We start from the raw sequence: 17,764 nt of genomic DNA, 5'->3' as shown, positions 1-17,764 counted from the left end.
ACCACCTGCAACCTGTTCCATAATCAAGACCTCTACTAATACTCAGCCCTGCCACTTCCATGCTGCCCGATCATAATCTCTGCTCAGTCAGTCTACGTTTCTAGCCGTTTGTTACTATTCAGATCCTGTTGTGTCCGTTTTCCTTGCCTAACGCTGTTTTCCTCTCCGCTACAGTTCTGCCCGCTCTGACTCGTCCCTGTCTCCAGTCCCGCGTCTCGTCATCCTGCTACTCTGTCCTGGATTCCCCACTCTACTACTCCCTTTGGATTTCCCTCCGGACCTGCTTACCCTGTCCCAACCCCTCTCGCTCCAGCCTCAGCCTCCGCACCTGGTTTCCAGCAACACGCCCGAGCTTCCCCTGACCTGCACTCCATCTCCCCCTTGTTTCAATAAATATCTTGGTTACTTTATCCCAGTCTTCTCGTCTGAGTCTGCTCTTGGGTTCCCCTGTTCCACTCCGCGTAACAGACAGTAATTAAGATGGAACATGATCAAAGCCTGAACAAATGGTACAGTTGATCTTTGTGTCAAACGTAGAACATGTTTTTATAAGAGACATACCTCTACCCATCTTAACAACAAATTTGTCAATACGACTTGACCATCCAATGTTACTCCTAGGAGTTCAGCTTCTTCAAATTGTCCAATAGTCGCACCCTTTATGCACAACTCCAGTTGAGGTTTAGGTCTAAGAGAATGCTTTTGGTTTTAGATGTATTTAAGACCAGTTTGTTAATTACCCATTCTGACACTAACTGTAACACCTTGCTAAGAGTCTCAGTGAGCTCACTGGCTGTAGGTGCTGATGTGTAGAGTGTGCAATCATCAGCATACATAGTCATTTTTGCCTCTTGTAAGACAAGTGGCAAATCATTTGTAAAAATAGAGAAGAGTAACGGCCCAAGGCAACTGCCGTGAGGGACACCGCACTGTACATATCTGATGTTAGAGAAGCTTCCGTTGAGTTCAATTGGATAAGTAACTCTCCAACCATGTGATGGCAAGTGATGTAAAGCAATATCAAGTTTGTTTTTTCAATAACAAATTATCATCAATAACATCAAATGCTGCACTGAAATCTAATACAACTCCAACTATTATCTTGTTATCCATTTATTTTAGCCAATCCTCAGTCATCTGAGTCACTGCAGTACAAGTTGAATGCCCTTCCCTAAACGCATGCTGAAAGTCACTAGTTAACTTGTTCTTTAAAGAATATACTGAACAAAAATATAAACGCAACATGTAAAGTGTTGGTCCCATTTCTCATGAGCTGGAAAAAAAGATCCCAGAAATGTTCCATACGCAGAAAAAGCTTATTTCTCTAAAATTTTGTGCAAAAATTGGTTTATATCTCTGTTAGTGCGCATGTCTTATTTTCCAAGATAATCCATCCACCTGACAGGTGTGGCATATCAAGAAGCTGATTAAACATCATGATCATTACACAGGTGTACCTTGTGCTGGGGACAATAAAAGGCCAGTCACACAACACAATGCCACCAATGTCTCAAGTTTTACAGGAAGCGTGCGATTGGATTGGCATGCTGACTGCAGGAATGTCCACCAGAGCTGTTGCCAGAGAATTTAATGTTTGTTTCTCTATCATAAACCACATCTGTCGTTTTTAAAGAATTTTGCAGTACGTCCAACTGGCCTCACAACCGCAGACCATGTGTAACCACACGAGCCCAGGACCTCCACATCTGGCTTCTTCACCTGCGGGTTGGTCTGAGACCAGCCACCTGGACAGATGATTAAACTGTGGGTTTGCACAACTGAAGAATTTCTGCACTAATTGTCAGAAACCATCTCAGGGAAGCTCATCTGCATGCTTGTTGTCCTCACCAGGGTCTTGACCTGACTTCAGTTCGGCCTCGTAACTGACTTCAGTGGGCAAATGCTCACCTCCGCAATTGGCCACTGGCACCCAGGAGAAGTGTGCTCTTCACGGATTAATCCTGGTTTCAATTGTACCGGGCAGATGGCAGACAGCGTGTATGGCATCATGTTAGCTGATCGGTTAGCTGATGTCAACATTGTCAACAGTCTCCAATTAGGGTGTAATCAGCCAACAATGTCTCTTGATTTTCCCTCAGCAGTTTTAGTTTGTTTATAATGGTCAGATTTTTTTTCTGCTGATAGATCAAATGGAATATGCCAAGCTCTTGCTACTATTGCTATTTTTAGAATTTGAGTATTGATGCATGTCAGTGGAGGCTGGTGAGGAGCTATATGAGGACAAGCTCATTGTAATGGCTGGAATGGAATGAAAGGAACGGAGTCAAACGTGGCTTCCATATGTTTGATACCGTTCCATGTATGCCATTCCAGCCATTACAATGAGCCTGTCCTGCTATTTATTTTTAATTGTTTTATTATTTGACCTTTATTTAACCAGGTAGGCCAGTTGAGAACAAGTTCTCATTTACAACTTTGACCTGGCCAAGATAAAGCAAAAATGTGTGACAAAAACTACAACACAGAGTTACACATGGGATAAACAAACATACAGTCAATAACACAAAAAAATATTTGTACAGTGTGTGCAAATGTAGTGAGATTAGGGAGGTAAGGCAATAAATAGGCCATAGAGGCGAAATAATTACAATTTAGCATTAGAACTGGAGTGATAGATGTGCAAGTAGGGATACTGGGGTGCAAAAGAGCAAAAATAAATAAATAACAATATGGGGATGAGGTAGTTGGTTGTGCTATTTACAGATGGGCTGTGTACAGGTACAGTGATCAGTAAGCTGCTCTGACAGCTGATGCTTACAGTTAGAGTGGGAGATATAAGTCTCCAGCTTCAATGATTTTTGCAATTCGTTCTTGTCATTGACAGCAGAGAACTTGAAAGAAAGGCGGCCAAAGAGGTGTTGGCTTTGGGGATGAGCAGTGAAATTTACCTGCTGGAGCGCATGCTACGGGTGGGTGTTGCTATGGTGATCAGTGAGCTGATATAAGGCGGGGCTTTACCTAGAAAAGACTTATAGATGACCTGTAGCCAGTGGGTTTGGCAACGAATATGTAGCGAGGTTCAGCCAACGAGAGCATACAGGGCACAGTGGTGGGTAGTATATGGGGCTTGGTGACAAAACGGATGGCATTGTGATAGACTACATCCAATTTGCTGAGTAGTGTTGGAGGCTACAGAGAAGGTATGTTGGGAATCGAAATGGTCGGTGATCTGTTTATTATCTTGTCTTACGAAGACCTTAGAAAGGCAGGGCAGGATGGATATTGGTCTATAACAGTTTTGGTCTAGAGTGTCTCCCCCTTTGAAGAGGGTGATGACCGTGGCAGCTTTTCAATCTTTGGGGATCTCAGACGATACAAAAGAGGTTGAACAGGCTGGTAATAGGGGTTGCAACAGTTTTGTTGGATAACTTTAGAAAGAAAGGGTCCAGATTGTCTAGCCCAGCTAATTTGTAGTGATCCAGATTTTGCAGCTCTTTCAGAACATCAGCTGTCTGGATTTGGGCGAAGGAGAAGCGGGGGAGACTTGGGTAAGTTTCTGCGGGGGTTGCAGCGCAGTTGGCCAGGGTAGGGGTAGCCAGGTGGAAAGCATGGCCAGCCGTAGAAAAATGCTTATTGAAATGATCGATTATCGAAGATTTATCGGTGGTGACAGTGTTTGCTAGCCTCAGAACAGTGGGCAGCTGGGAGGAGGTGCTCTTATTCTCCATGGACTTTTCAGTGTCCCAAAACTTTTTGGAATTGGTGCTGCTAGATGCACATTTCTGTTTGAAAAAGCTAGCCTTAGCTTTCCTAACTGACTGTGTATATTGGTTCCTGACTTCCCTGAAAAGCCGCATATCGCGGGGGCTATTCGATGCTAATGCAGTACGCCAGAGGATGTTTTTGTGCTGGTCAAGGGCAGTCAAGTATGGGGTGAACCAAGGGCTATATCTGTTCTTAGTTCTACATTTTTTGAATGGGGCATGCTCATTTAAGATGGTGAGGAAAGCACTTTTAAAGAGCAACCAGGCAGCCTCTACTGACGGGATGAGGTCAATATCCTTCCAGGATACCCGGGCCAGATTGATTAGAAAGGCCTGCTCACTGAAGTGTTTTAGGAAGCATTTGACAGTGATGAGGGGTGGTCTTTTGACCGCGGACCCATTACGGACGCAGGCAATGAGGCAGTGATCGCTGAGATCCTGGTTGAAGACAGCAGAGGTGTATTTAGAGGGCAAGTTGGTCAGGATGATATGTGTGTTTTTGTTTGTTTGTTGACTTTCCAATACTGTCTTTCCTTTAGAAATCCTCCAAATCAATTCCTTTTTCTGTTGGTTTTATCCTCTATTTCTCCTCATCCTTCTTCTCGTTGTCCTGATGCCCTAGTCCCTCAATCCTGCCCTTGTTGCTTCTTGCCAGATGATCAAGATAACTTAGTAGACTAGCGAGCCTTTAGAGCCAGGTTGATCAATCTCTCTCAAAATCAAACAATGTTCTCAAAGGAAAAACATCTACTAATATCTCCAGATGTGGAGAACACAGCACTACATATAAACAAAATACAAAATAATTGAACAAAAATAATACAATTGTATGAGGAGCTCTACCTAACTGCTGCTGCTCAGTTAGATGGTGATGTCACTATACTCTATACATGGGCTGTGTGCATTTTCTGCTGGTGTATCCTGAGGCAGCTCCTCTCTGAGAACCTCTTCCCGCACTGCGTACAGGCAAACGGACTCTCTCCTGTGTGGACCTTCAGGTGCATCTTCAGCCGGTGCTGGTGGGAGAACCTCTTCTCACACTGGGGGCAGCTGTATGGTTTCTCCCCTGTGTGGACCCTTTGGTGCCTCTTCAGGTTGAATGAGTGGGAAAAACTGGCCCGGCACAGGTGGCAGCCAAATGGCTTCTCCCCAGTGTGCATCCTCTGGTGCCTCTTCAGACTGGATGAGTGTGAAAAACTGGCCTGGCAAAGGTGGCAGCTGAATGGTTTCTCACCCGTGTGCATCCTCTGGTGGATCTCCACCTGTTTGGGGAAACTGAAGGCTTTCCCACAGAATAAACATGGGAAGCGCTTCTCTTCGCCACTGGATCTACTGATATCGTTACTACTACTGTCATTTGTCATCGGGCTTGTGTATCCATTTAGTGTTGAGGCACTGGCATTGTCTGAGGTCTGGTTTAACATTAGGAGAGTGTGAGGAGGACGGCCAGGGAGTGTCTGTGTTGTCCCAGGGTCCATGTTCCAGTTGATAGATCCTATAGAAGGCAGGCTGAAGGCAGCACCTGTTAGGGGGTTAACCTGAGGTGCCATCAGTCTCTCTGAATCAAAACTATAGGAGCAGGACGGAGCATCGCTACCAGAGTCTGTCCTCTCCAGCCGCATACGGACACCTCCCCGCACCCGCAGACCAAATCTACACCTCGCCCTCGTCTCAGCCAGTCTGTTGTCATGGAGACTAAGTTTGGATGTTGTTTTGTTTTTGACTGTCTGTTTCTGGTTGTGGTTAACAGTGTTGTTCCCCAGCCCAGAGATGAGGACGTTGTCCCATCCACTGACCTCCGCTTGGCCATTGGCTGCACCCTTCTGGGTCTGGGAATCCAAGATGGCCACCCAGTCTCCTCTGTTATCGTCCAGCCAACCACCTGCAGGAAGAGGTTAGAAAGTAGACATTTGTTTTTTTAAGTGAATCACCTGGTCAAGTTAATTTATTATGTGTGCCTTTGTATTTAAACATAAGTTGTACTGATTTCATTTTATGAATGAAGAAAAAACAATTGCTGGTTGTATCACTATTCCCATTGAAGATCTATTACTGTATGTAGGCTATATGCATTGCCTTATGTCAGATAGTGAGATGATTTCGGCTGCGCTGATGAGAGATGAGCGTTGCGTAGAAGTGACGCCACCTGTCGGAAGACAATGGGCTATATGTATTTGTCCTTTACCTTGCTCCCCCATCTTTAGTCCACTCAGCAGAATAATGCTCTCTGGTCCATCTTCTATGGTCTCCTCTTTGACCAGCAGCAGATCAGGCTTCCATTCCTCCATGTCTACTGACTGTAAGAGATACAGAGTGAGAGGATGTTGGATCAAGAAATCTGATGGGAGCACCCTGCTATGGAGCATCTTCTGATTGGACAATGAGGGATTGCTATGAGTACTATGCAAACATGTTAGTTGATTTGATTACTTGACACTCTTTAATGGTTTGATCATTCAAAGGCATGGTCCCACACTTGATAACCCCTTACATTTGTTGAAATTTGGCCTATATGGTTAGGTCCAAATTGAAACATTTCTAACAGAAGAACTATACAAAGCATATATGCATTACCATGGTAGCAATTGAAAGAGAACACTTTGGAGATTATATGGAAATTATAAAACCAAACGTAAGGACATAACAGTTCACCTGACACAAGATTGAATCCAAACATGACAATGTTGATATTATGTTCATTTTACATTTACTGTACTTTTCACAGCATATGTCAATAACGAAATCTGAAAATACATTCAGTAACATAATAAGAATATTCATTGAAACTTTGGAGTAGGTGGAAGTTAAGAAAAAACTATTACAAGGGTTTGAGTGAGAGGTCTAACTGGTGTCTCCAAGTAGACACACACCTCTCCAAACTGTGCACAGTTCCTAAGTAATTTCAATGCATTTTTATTACTCAAGGAAAAAGCCTTCAACTACACTACATGGTCAAAAGTATGTGGACAACCTTTCAAATTAGTGGACTCGGCTATTTCAGCCACACCCATTACTGACGGGTGTATAAAATCGAGCACACAGACATGCAATCTCCATAGACAAACATTAACAGTAGAATGGCCTTACTGAAGAGATCAGCGACTTTTAACGTGGCACCATCATAGGATGCCACCTTTACAACAAGCTAGTTTGTAAAATGTCTGCCCTGCAAGAGCTTCCCCGGTCAACTGTAAGTGCGGTTTGTTTTATTTATTTATAAAACTAATTTGAGGGGGTAGATCAGCTTTATTATTGCAGATAGATTCTAGCTTCCATCAATGTAATTGTCTGCATCATTTCCAATCGCCATATATATTTGTTTAAATATATATACACTAACGGTCAAAAGTTTAGAAACACCTGCTCATTCAAGGGTTTTTCTTTATTTTTACTATTTTCTACTTGTAGAATAGTAGTGAAGACATCAAAAGTATGAAATAACACACATGGAATCATGTACTAACCAAAAAAGTGTTCTAAAAAATCAAAATAAATTTTACATTTGAGATTTTTCAAATAGCCACCCTTTGCCTTGATGACAGCTTTGCACACTCTTGGCATTCTCTCAAACAGCTTCATGAGGTAGTCACCTGGAAGCATTTCAATTAACAGGTGTGCCTTGTTACAACTTAATTTGAGGAAATTGTGTATGAGCCAATCAGTTCTGTTGTGACAAGGTAGGGGTGTAATACAGAAATTAGACCTATTTGGTAAACGACCAAGTTCAAATTATGGCAAGAACAGCTCAAACAAGCAAAGAGAAACGACAGTCCATCATTACTTTAGGACATGACGGTCAGTCAATATGGAAAATTTCAAGAACTTTGAAAGTTTCTTCAAGTGCAGTCGCAAAAACCATCAAGCGCTATGATGAAACTGGCTCTCACGAGGACCTCTACAGGAAAGGAAGAGCCAGAGTTACCTCTGCTGCAGAGGATAAGTTCATTAGAGTTACCAGCCTCAGAAATTGCAGCCAAATAAATGCTTCACAGAGTTCAAGTAACAGACACATCAACTGTTCAGAGGAGACTGTGTGAATCAGGCCTTCATGGTCGAATTGCTGCAAAGAAACCACTACTAAAGGACACCAAGAAGAAGAAGAGACTTGCTTGGACCAAGAAACAAGAGCAATGGACATTAGACCGGTGGAAATCTGTCCTTTGGTCTGATGAGTCCAAATTTGGGATTTTTGGTTCCAACCGCCGTGCCTTTGTGAGATGCAGAGTAGGTGAACGGATGATCTCCGCATGTGATCTCCGCACTGTGAAGAATGGAGACGGAGGTGTGATGGTGCGTTGCTGGTGACATCGTCTGATTTATTTAGAATTCAAGGCACACTTAACCAGCATGGCTACCACAGAGATATGCCATCACATCTAGTTTGCGTTAGTGGGACTATCATTTGTTTTTCAACAGGACAATGACCCAACACATCTCCAAGCTGTGTAATGGCTATTTGACCAAGAAGGAGAATGATGGAGTGCTGCATCAGATGACCTGGCCTCCACAATCACTCAACCTCAACCGAATTGAGATGGTTAGGGATGAGTTGGACCACAGAGTGAAGGAAAAGCAGCCAACAAATGCTCAGCATATGTGGGAACTCCTCCAAGACTGTTGAAAAAGGATTCCAGGTGAAGCTGGTTGAGAGAATGCCAAGAGTGTGCAAAGCTGTCATCAAGGCAAAGGGTGGCTACTTTGAAGAATATAAAATATAAAATATTTTTGGGTTACTACATTATTCCATATGTGTTAATTCATAGTTTGTCTAAAAAGAAAGAAAGAAAAACCCTTGAATTAGTAGGTGTGTCCAAACTTTTGACTGGTGCTGTACATACAGTTGTAGTCCGAAGTTTACATACACCTTAGCCAAATACATTTAAACTCAGTTTTTCACAATACCTGACATTTTATCCGAGTAAAAATTCCCTGGATCACCACTTTATTTTAAGAATGTGAAATGTCAGAATAATAGTAGAGAGAATTGTTTATTTCAGCTTTTAATTCTTTCATCACATTCCCAGTGTGCCAGAAGTTTACTCAATTAGTATTTGGTAGCATTGCCTTTAAATTGGGTCAAACGTTTCGGGCAGCCATCCACAAGCTTCCCTCGGTAAGTTGGGTGAATTTTGGCCCATTCCTCCTGACAGAGCTGGTGTAACCGAGTCAGGTTTGTAGGCCTCCTTGCTCGCGCACGCTTTTTCAGATCTGCCCACAAATTTTCTATAGGATTGAGGTCAGGGCTTTGTGATGGCCACTCCAATACCTTGACTTTGTTGTCCTTAAGCCATTTTGCCACAACTTTGGAAGTATGCTTGGGGTCATTGTCCATTTGGAAGACCAATTTGCGACCAAGCTTTAACTTCCTGACTGATGTCTTGAGATGTTGCTTGAATATATCCACATAATTTTACTTCCTCATGATGCCATCTATTTTGTGAAGTGTACCAGTCCCTCCTGCAGCAAAGCATCCCACAACATGATGCTGCCACCTCGTGCTTCGCGGTTGGGATGGTGTTCTTCAGCTTGCAAGCCTCCCCCTTTTTCCTCCAAACATAACGATGGTCATTATGGTCAAACAGTTCTATTTTTGTTTCATCAAACCAGAGGACATTTCTCCATAAAGTACGATCTTTGTCCCCATGTGCAGTTGCAAACCGTAGTCTGGCTTTTTTATGGCGGTTTTGGGGCAGTGGCTTCTTCCTTGCTGAGCGGCCTTTCAGGCTATGACGATATAGGACTCGTTTTACTGTGGATATAGATACTTTTTTACCTGTTTCCTCCAGCATCTTCACAAGGTCATTTGCTGTTGTTCTGGGAATGATTTGCACTTTTCGCACCATAGTACGTTCATCTCTAGGAGACAGAACGTGTCTCCTTTCTGAGTAGTATGACGGCTGTGTGGTTTGTAAACAATTGTTGGAAAAATTACTTGTGTCATGCACAAAGTAGATGTCCTAACCGACTTGCCAAAACTATAGTTTGTTGACAAGAAATTTGTGGAGTGGTTGAAAAAACAAGTTTTAATGACTCCAACTTAAGTGTATGTAAACTTCCGACTTCAACTGTACATACAGTGCATTCGGAAAGTATTCAGAACACTTGACTTTTTCCACATTTTGTTACGTTACAGCCTTATTCTAAAATGTATAAAAAAATTTTTTAGCCTCATCAATTTACACACAATACTGCATAATGACAAAGCGAAAACAGGTTTCAGACATTTTGCTATGAGACTCGAAATTGAGCTCAGGTGCATCCTATTTCCAATGATCATCCTTGAGATGTTTCTACAACTTGGAGTGCACTTGTGGTAAATTCAATTGATTGGATATGATTTTGAAAGGCACACACCTGAATATGAAGGTCCCACAGTTGACAGTGTATGGCAGAGCAAAAAACAAATCATGAGGTCGAAGGAATTGTCCGTAGAGCTCCGAGACAGGATTGTGTCAAGGCCAGACCTGGGGAAGGGTACCAAAAAATGTCTGCAGCATTGAAGGTCCCCAAAAACACAGTTATTTTTTTACCCCTTTTTTCTCCCCAGTTTCTGTGGTATCCAATTGGTAGTTACAGTCTTGTCTAATCGCTGAAACTCCCGTAAGGACTCGGGAGAGGCAAAGGCCGAGAGCCGTGCATCCCCCGAAACCCAACCCAGCCAAGCCGCACTGCTTCTTGACACAATGCCCACTTAACCCAGAAGCCAGCCTCGCCAACGTGTCGGAGGAAACACTGTACACCTGGCGACTGTGTCAGTGTACACTGTGCCCGGCACGCCACAGGAGTCGTAATGTGCGATGTGACAAGGACATCCCGGCCGGCCAAACCCTTCCCTAACCCGGACGACGCTGGGCCAATTGTGCGCTGCTCCATGGGTCTCCCGGTCGCGGCCGGCTGCGAGAGTGCCTGGACACGAACCCAGAATCTCTAGTGGCACAGCTAGCACTGCGATGCAGCGCCTTAGACCACTGTGCCACTCAGGAGGCCTGGGCTCCATCATTCTTAAATGGAAGAAGTTTGGAACCACCAAGAATCGTCCTAAAACTAGCCGCCCAGCCAAACTGAGCAATCAGGGGAGAAGGGCCTTGGTCAGGGAGGTGACCAAGAACCCAACGGTCACTCTGACAGAGCTCCAGAGAACCTCTGTGGAGATGGGAGAACCTTCCAGAAGAACAACCATCTCTGCAGTTCTCCACCAATCAGGCCTTTATGGTAGACTGGCCAGACTGAAGCCACTCCTCAGTAAAAGGCACATGACAGCCCACTTAGAGTTTGCCAAAAGGCTCATTAAGGACTCAGACCATAAGAAACAAGATTTTACCGCATGTGTAACTCTGTGTTGTTGTATGTGTCGAACAGGCCCTCTGATTTGACACACTGAACTCTATCAGAGAAGTAGTTAGTGAACCAGACGAGGCAATCATTTGAGAAACCAAGGCTATTGAGTCTGCCGATGATGATGTGGTGATTGACAGAGTCGAAAGCCTTGGCCAGGTCAATGAATACGGCTGCACAGTATTATTTCTTATCGATGGCGGTTAAGATATCGTTTAGGATCTTGAGCGTGGCTGAGGTGCACCCATGACCAGCTCTAAAACCAGATTGCATAGCGGAGAAGGTGCGGTGGGATTCAAAATGGACTGTAATCTGTTTGTTGACTTGGCTTTCGAAGACCTTAAAGGTAGGGTAGGATAGATATAGGTCTGTAGCAGTTTGGGTCAAGAGTGTCCCCCCCTTTGAAGAGGGGGATGACCACAGCTGCTTTCCAATCTTTGGGAATCTCAGACAACACAAAAGAGAGGTTGAACAGGCTAGTAATAGGGGTTGTAACAATTTCGGCAGATAATTTTAGAAAGAAAGAGTCCAGATTGTCTAGCCCGGCTGATTTGTAGGGGTCCAGATTTTGCAGCTATTTCAGAACATCAGCTGACTGGATTTGGCAGAAGGAGAAATGGGGAAGGCTTGGCGAGTTGCTGTGGGGGGTGCAGTGCTGTTGACTGGGGTAGGGGTATCCAGGTGGAAAGCATGGCCAGCCATAGAAAAATGCTTATTGAAATTCTCAATTATAGTGGATTTATCGGTGGTGACAGTGTTTCCTATCCTTAGTGCAGTGGGCAGCTGGGAGGGGGTATACAGGGGGTACTGGTACAGAGTCAATGTGCGGGGGCACCGGTTAGTCAAGGTAATTGAGGTAATATGTACATGTAGATAGAGTTAAAATGATTATGCATAGATAATAAACAGAGTAGCAGCAGTGTAAAATAGGGGTCCGGGTAGCCCTTTGATTAGCTGTTCAGGAGCCTTTTGGACCTTTTGGACCTAGACTTGGCGCTCTGGTACTGCTTGCTGTGTGTAAGCAGAGAGAACAGTCTATGAGTAGGGTGGCTGGATTCTTTGACAATTTTTAGGGCCTTCCTCTGACACCGCCTGGTATAGAAGTCCTGGATGGTAGGAAACTTGGCCCCAGTGATGTACTGGGCTGTACGCCTTACCCTCTGTAGTGCCTTGCGGTCGGAGGCCAAGCAGTTGCCATACCAGGCAGTGATGCAACCAGTCAGGATGCTCTCAATGGTGCAGCTGTAGAACCTTTTGAGGATCTGAGGACCCATTCCAAATCTTTTCAGTCTCCTGAGGGGGAATAGGCTTTGTCGTGCCCTCTTCACAACTGTCTTAGTGTGTTTGGACCATGATAGTTTGTTGGTGATGTGGACACCAAGGAACTTGAAGTTCTCAACCTGCTCCACTGCTGCCCCGTTAATGAGAATGGGGGTGTGCTCTGTCCTCCTTTTCCTGTCGTCCACAATCATCTCCTTTGCCTTGATCACGTTGAGGGAGAGGTTGTTGTCCTGGCACCACACTGCCAGGTCTCTGACCTCCTAGCTATAGGCTGTCTCATCATTGAGCAACCCTAAGCACACAGCCAAGACAACGCAGGAGTGGCTTCGGGACAAGTCTCTGAATGACCTTGAGTGGCCCAGCCAGAGCCTGGACTTGAACCTGATCAAACATCTCTGGAGAGACCTGAAAATAGCTGTGCAGCAACGCTCCCTATCCAACCTGACAGAGCTTGAGAGGATCTGCAGAGAAGAATGGGATTAACTCCCCAAATACAGTTGTGCCAAGCTTGTAGCGTCATCCCCATGAAGACTTGAGGTTGTAATCGCTGCCAAAGGTGCTTCAACAAAGTACTGAGTAAAGAGTCTGAAGACTTTTGTAAATGTGATATTTCAGTTTTGTATTTGTAATATATTTACACAAATGTCTAAACCTGTTTTTGCTTCGACATTATGGGGTATTATGTGTAGATTGATGAGGGAAAAAATAAATGTAATCAATTTTAGAATAAGGCTGTAACGTAAGAAAATATGGAAAAAGTTAAGGGGTCTGAATATTTTCCGAATGCCACCACCATGCACACAAATATACACACACATATACAGTCGAAGTTGGAAGTTTACATACACTTAGGTTGGAGTCATTAAAACTCGTTTTTCAACCACTCCACAAATTTCTTTGTAACAAACTATATTTTTGGCAAGTCGGTTAGGACATCTACTTTGTGCATGACACAAGTAATTTTTCCAACAATTGTTTACAGAGACAGATTATTTCACTTATAATTCACTGTATCACAATTCCAGTGGGTTAGAAGTTTACATACACTAAGTTGACTGTGCCTTTAAACATCTTGGAAAATTCCAGAAAATGATATTATGGCTTTAGAAGCTTCTGATAGGCTAATTGACATAATTTGAGTAAATTGGAGGTGTACCTGTGGATGTATTTCAAGGCCTACCTTCAATCTCAGTGCCTCTTTGCTTGACATCATCGGAAAATCAAAAGAAATCAGCCAAAACCTCAGAAAAAAAATTGTAGACCTCCACAAGTCTGGTTCATCATTGGGAGCAATTTCCAAACGCCTGAAGGTACCACGTCCATCTGTACAAACAATAGTACGCAAGTATAAACACCATGGGACCACGCAACACCTAGAGATGAACGTACTTTGGTGCGAAAAGTGCAAATCAATCCCAGAACAACAGCAAAGGACCCTGTGAAGATGCTGGAGGAAACAGGTACAAAAGTATCTATAGCCACAGTAAAACGAGTCCTATATCGACATAACCTGAAAGGCCGCTCAGCAAGGAAGAAGCCACTGCTCCAAAATCACCATAAAAAAGCCAGACTACGGGTTGCAACTGCACATGGGGACAAAGATCGTACTTTTTGGACAAATGTCCTCTGGTCTGATGAAACAAAAATAGAACTGTTGGTCATAATGACCATCGTTATGTTTGGAGGAAAAAGGGGGAGGCTTGCAAGCCGAAGAACATCATCCCAACCGTGAAGCACAGGGTTTGCAGCATCATGTTGTGGGGGTGCTTTGCTGCAGGAGGGACTGGTGTACTTCACAAAATAGATGGCATCATGAGGCATGAAAATTATGTGGAAATATTGAAGCAACATCTCAAGGCATCAGTCAGGAAGTTAAAGCTTGGCCGCAAATTGGTCTTCCAAATGGACAATGACCCCAAGCATACTTCCAAAGTTGTGGCAAAATGGCTTAAGGAAAACAAAGCCATCACAAAGCCCTGACCTCAATCCTACAGAAAATGTGTGGGCAGAACTGAAAAAGTGTGTGCAAGCAAGGAGGCCTACAAACCTGACTCAGTTACACCAGCTCTGTCAGGAGGAATGGGCCAAAATTCCCCCAACTTATTGTGGGAAGCTACCCAAAACATTTGACCCAAGTTAAACAATTTAAAGGCAAATGCTAATTGAGTGTATGTAAACTTCTGACCCACTGGGAATGTGATGAAGGAATTCTCTCTGCTATTATTCTGACATTTCACATTCTTAAAATAAAGTGATGACCCTAACTGACCTAAGACATGGAATTTTTACTAGGATTAAATGTCAGGAATTGTGAAAAACTGAGTTTAAATGTATTTGGCTAAGGTATGTAAACTTCGGACTTCAACTGCACATATAAAATACATAGACATATTTGAAAATATATTTTACTTTATTATTTTCCACTAACCCTACCACCCCTCCCCTAATTGGTGTAAACTATTGAATAACAACATTTTGGCTTCTACTTCCAGTTTATACATACAAAAACTGCAAGAGATACTGTTGCATGTAGGTCTAGATTATTTATGGATTGTTCATTTCGAATTATCAAAACATTCTTTTAACCACTCCAAAGACCTCAAAGCAATTGCATGTGGCACCTGCTCGTAACTTTTAGCTGGTTAGCTAGCAGCTAAAAGACACCTGCTTGTAACTTTTAGCTGGTTAGGACACCTCATGATGTCTCCTAAATACTGTATCTGTCAACTAGGTATGGCTCTTATCACTAAAGAAGCTTCACACACAGCTTTTATTTTTACCCATCAAAGTAGGAGTAAAAATGTATCTACTCTCAGCCCTTATGACAAATGTTCTACTCTGAGAGGCTTTGTGGATACAGGCCCTGATGTATACAAAATTGTCTCAATGAAAGTCCTCGAATGAAAAGTCCCATTTTTGTGTTTATTGAACAAACCATTTTTAAATACACCATAAGAAAACCACACATACACGTATTAACAAAAAAATCGTCATGAACTTGATTAAGTACATTCCTTTCTCATTAACCCTTTACACTTGTGGACATTGGCCTATATGGAAAAGGCCATATTGAAATGTTTCCTGCAGAAGAAATATAAAAGTATATGCATTACCATGGTAACAGTTTAAAGGGGACACTTTATTTATTTATTTAGCCTTTATTTAACTCGGCAAGTCAATTAAGATGGTGGCCGAGGAACAGTGGGTTAACTGCCTTGCTCAGGGGCTGAACGACCGATTTTTAATTTGTCAGCTCGGGGATTCGAATTAGCAACTTTTTGGTTAATGGCCCAACACTCTAACCACTAGCATACCTGGCGCCCCACTTGTCTGATCATTTCCCCATAATCTCCAAAGGTGAGGACACAACCGTTCATCTGATAAGACTGAATCCAAACATAACACTTGATTTTATGTGCATTTTACTTTTACTGGATTTTGCCGCATTTGTTGATAACGAAATCTCAAAATACTCTGGATGCATTCAGTAACATGAAAATAATTTTCTTGGAAAATGTGGGGTAGTCGCAACATAAGGCAACAAAAATGACAAGGGTTTGAGTGAGAGGTCTAAGTGGCCACACACCTCTCCAAACTGTGCAGTTCCCACATCATTTCAATGCACTTTTATGATTCAAGGAAAGAGCCTTCAAATATAAGATGCTTTTTGAGCTCTCTTAGCTTCGAAATTGATGAACTGAAGCAAGCACACTGTATTTTTTATTTTACACAGCCCTGTATTCCCACCATAACACAATTACTATTGTTGTTTAAGCAATGCAAAATGTTCCATTATAAATCTCAATCTGGGTCAGGTGGGCATCATTTTAAAGCTTATTCTATTTCCAACATGACTAACTAAGTTAGAAAATATGATCTTAGTGTATTCTTCTTTTTCTGGGTAGGCACAAAATTACCTCCATACTTCCATTCATTGTTTTATTCGTCACCGGTTACCTGTGACACTTATGGGGGTCGTAGAGCAAAACGGAGAACATCGTGTTTGAGAGAGCCCCATCTTGCCATAGAGTGGTAATATTAGTTTTGCACGCCAAACCGCTCGGACGCTACAGACGTTTTTGTGAGATGTCCGATTTTCGGGCTGTCTCATAGCCTGACAAACACCGCTGTAGCTCGGCCACCTTCCGCCGCAGATGCCGAAGGCCGCCATACAGTGACAAGGATGTCATGTGTCACACCCTGGGTTGTCCTGAACAGAATGAGCATGTTTGTCGTATTGTGAAGAAAATTAGAAGTGGAACACACACCTGAATGCAGTTATGACTCCATTCTATGCGCACCAAAATGCGATCTGTTTGTCTAACGTGCCTTGTCAAAGCCTAACACTGTAAGATCGTATTTTAGAACTTAGCAAGTCATGTTGGAAATATAACACGCTTTCAAATGATGCCCACCTGACCCAGATTGAGATTTATAATGGAACGTTTTTGAATTGCTTAAATGCCTTATATGTCACATTGTCTTGATGCAATATTCTACCAAGAAAAATTCAACACTGAAATCTGTTACTCTCGTTATTCCAAATGCAACTGTGGATCTTTTCTGCTGACTACAATTAAAATGAATTGTTGTCTTTAATGTAGGATTTGATCTAAAAGTCAGAAGCTATCGAGTGGAATGGTTACTTTTATGTTAAAGAGTGGAATGTTTTTTTCAGCTGGTGTATCCTAAGGTAGCTCCTCTCTGAGAACCTCTTCCTGCAGTGCGTAGGAGGCCTCTATCCCGTGTGGACCTTCAAGTGCATCTTCAGCTGGTTCTGGCGGGAGAACTTCTTTTCACACTGGGGGCAGCTGAAGGGTTTCTCCCCTGTGTGGACCCTCTGGTGCCTCTTCATGTGACCAGCCTGGGTGAAGCACATGTGACACTGGGTACAGCTGAAGGGTTTCACCCCTGTGTGGACCCTCTGGTGCCTATTCAGGTTGGAGGAGTGGGAGAAACTAGCCTGGCAAAGGTGGCAGCTGAATGGTTTCTCCCCCGTGTGCATCCTCTGGTGGATCTCCACCTGTTTAGGGAAACTGAAGGCTTTCCCACAGAACGAACATGGGAAGCGCTTCTCTTTGTCACCGGATCTGCTTACAGCATTACTACTACTACTGTCATTTGTCAATGGGCTTGTGTAGCCATTTAGTGTTGAGGCACTGGCATTGTCTGAGGTCTGGTTTAACATTAGGAGAATGTGAGGAGGATGAAGGCCAGGAAGTGTCTGTGTTGTCGCAGGGTCCATGTTCCAGTTGATAGATCCTATAGAAGGCAGGCTGAAGGCAGCACCTGTTGGGGGGTTAAACTGAGGTGCCATCAGTCTCTCTGAATCACAACTATAGGAGCAGGATGGAGCATCGCTAGCCGAGTCTGTGACTGTTCTCTCCTGCCGCATACGGACACCTCCCTGTCCCCGAAGACCA

The 17,764-nt window shown here is 43.4% G+C and overlaps 1 protein-coding gene across 1 annotated transcript in view; it reads right to left on the bottom strand.

Moving 5' to 3' along the window:
* Positions 1 to 637: 637 nt before the first annotated feature.
* Positions 638 to 17,764, bottom strand: part of LOC129841152 (uncharacterized) — a 35,758-nt gene continuing 18,631 nt past the window's right edge. The window contains exons 7-8 of the mRNA XM_055909291.1: positions 5,911 to 6,022; positions 638 to 5,607 (exon numbers count right to left, since the gene is read on the bottom strand). Of these exons, the coding sequence (XP_055765266.1) occupies positions 4,610 to 5,607; positions 5,911 to 6,022 (1,110 nt within the window). The 3' untranslated portion in view covers positions 638 to 4,609. The remainder of the gene's footprint in view (positions 5,608 to 5,910; positions 6,023 to 17,764) is intronic.

Source organism: Salvelinus fontinalis, chromosome 42, assembly GCF_029448725.1.
Source record: "Salvelinus fontinalis isolate EN_2023a chromosome 42, ASM2944872v1, whole genome shotgun sequence".
Classification (NCBI taxonomy): domain Eukaryota; kingdom Metazoa; phylum Chordata; class Actinopteri; order Salmoniformes; family Salmonidae; genus Salvelinus; species Salvelinus fontinalis.
Note: the sequence above shows the minus strand (reverse complement) of the source record. Positions and strands in the feature narration are given on the sequence as shown.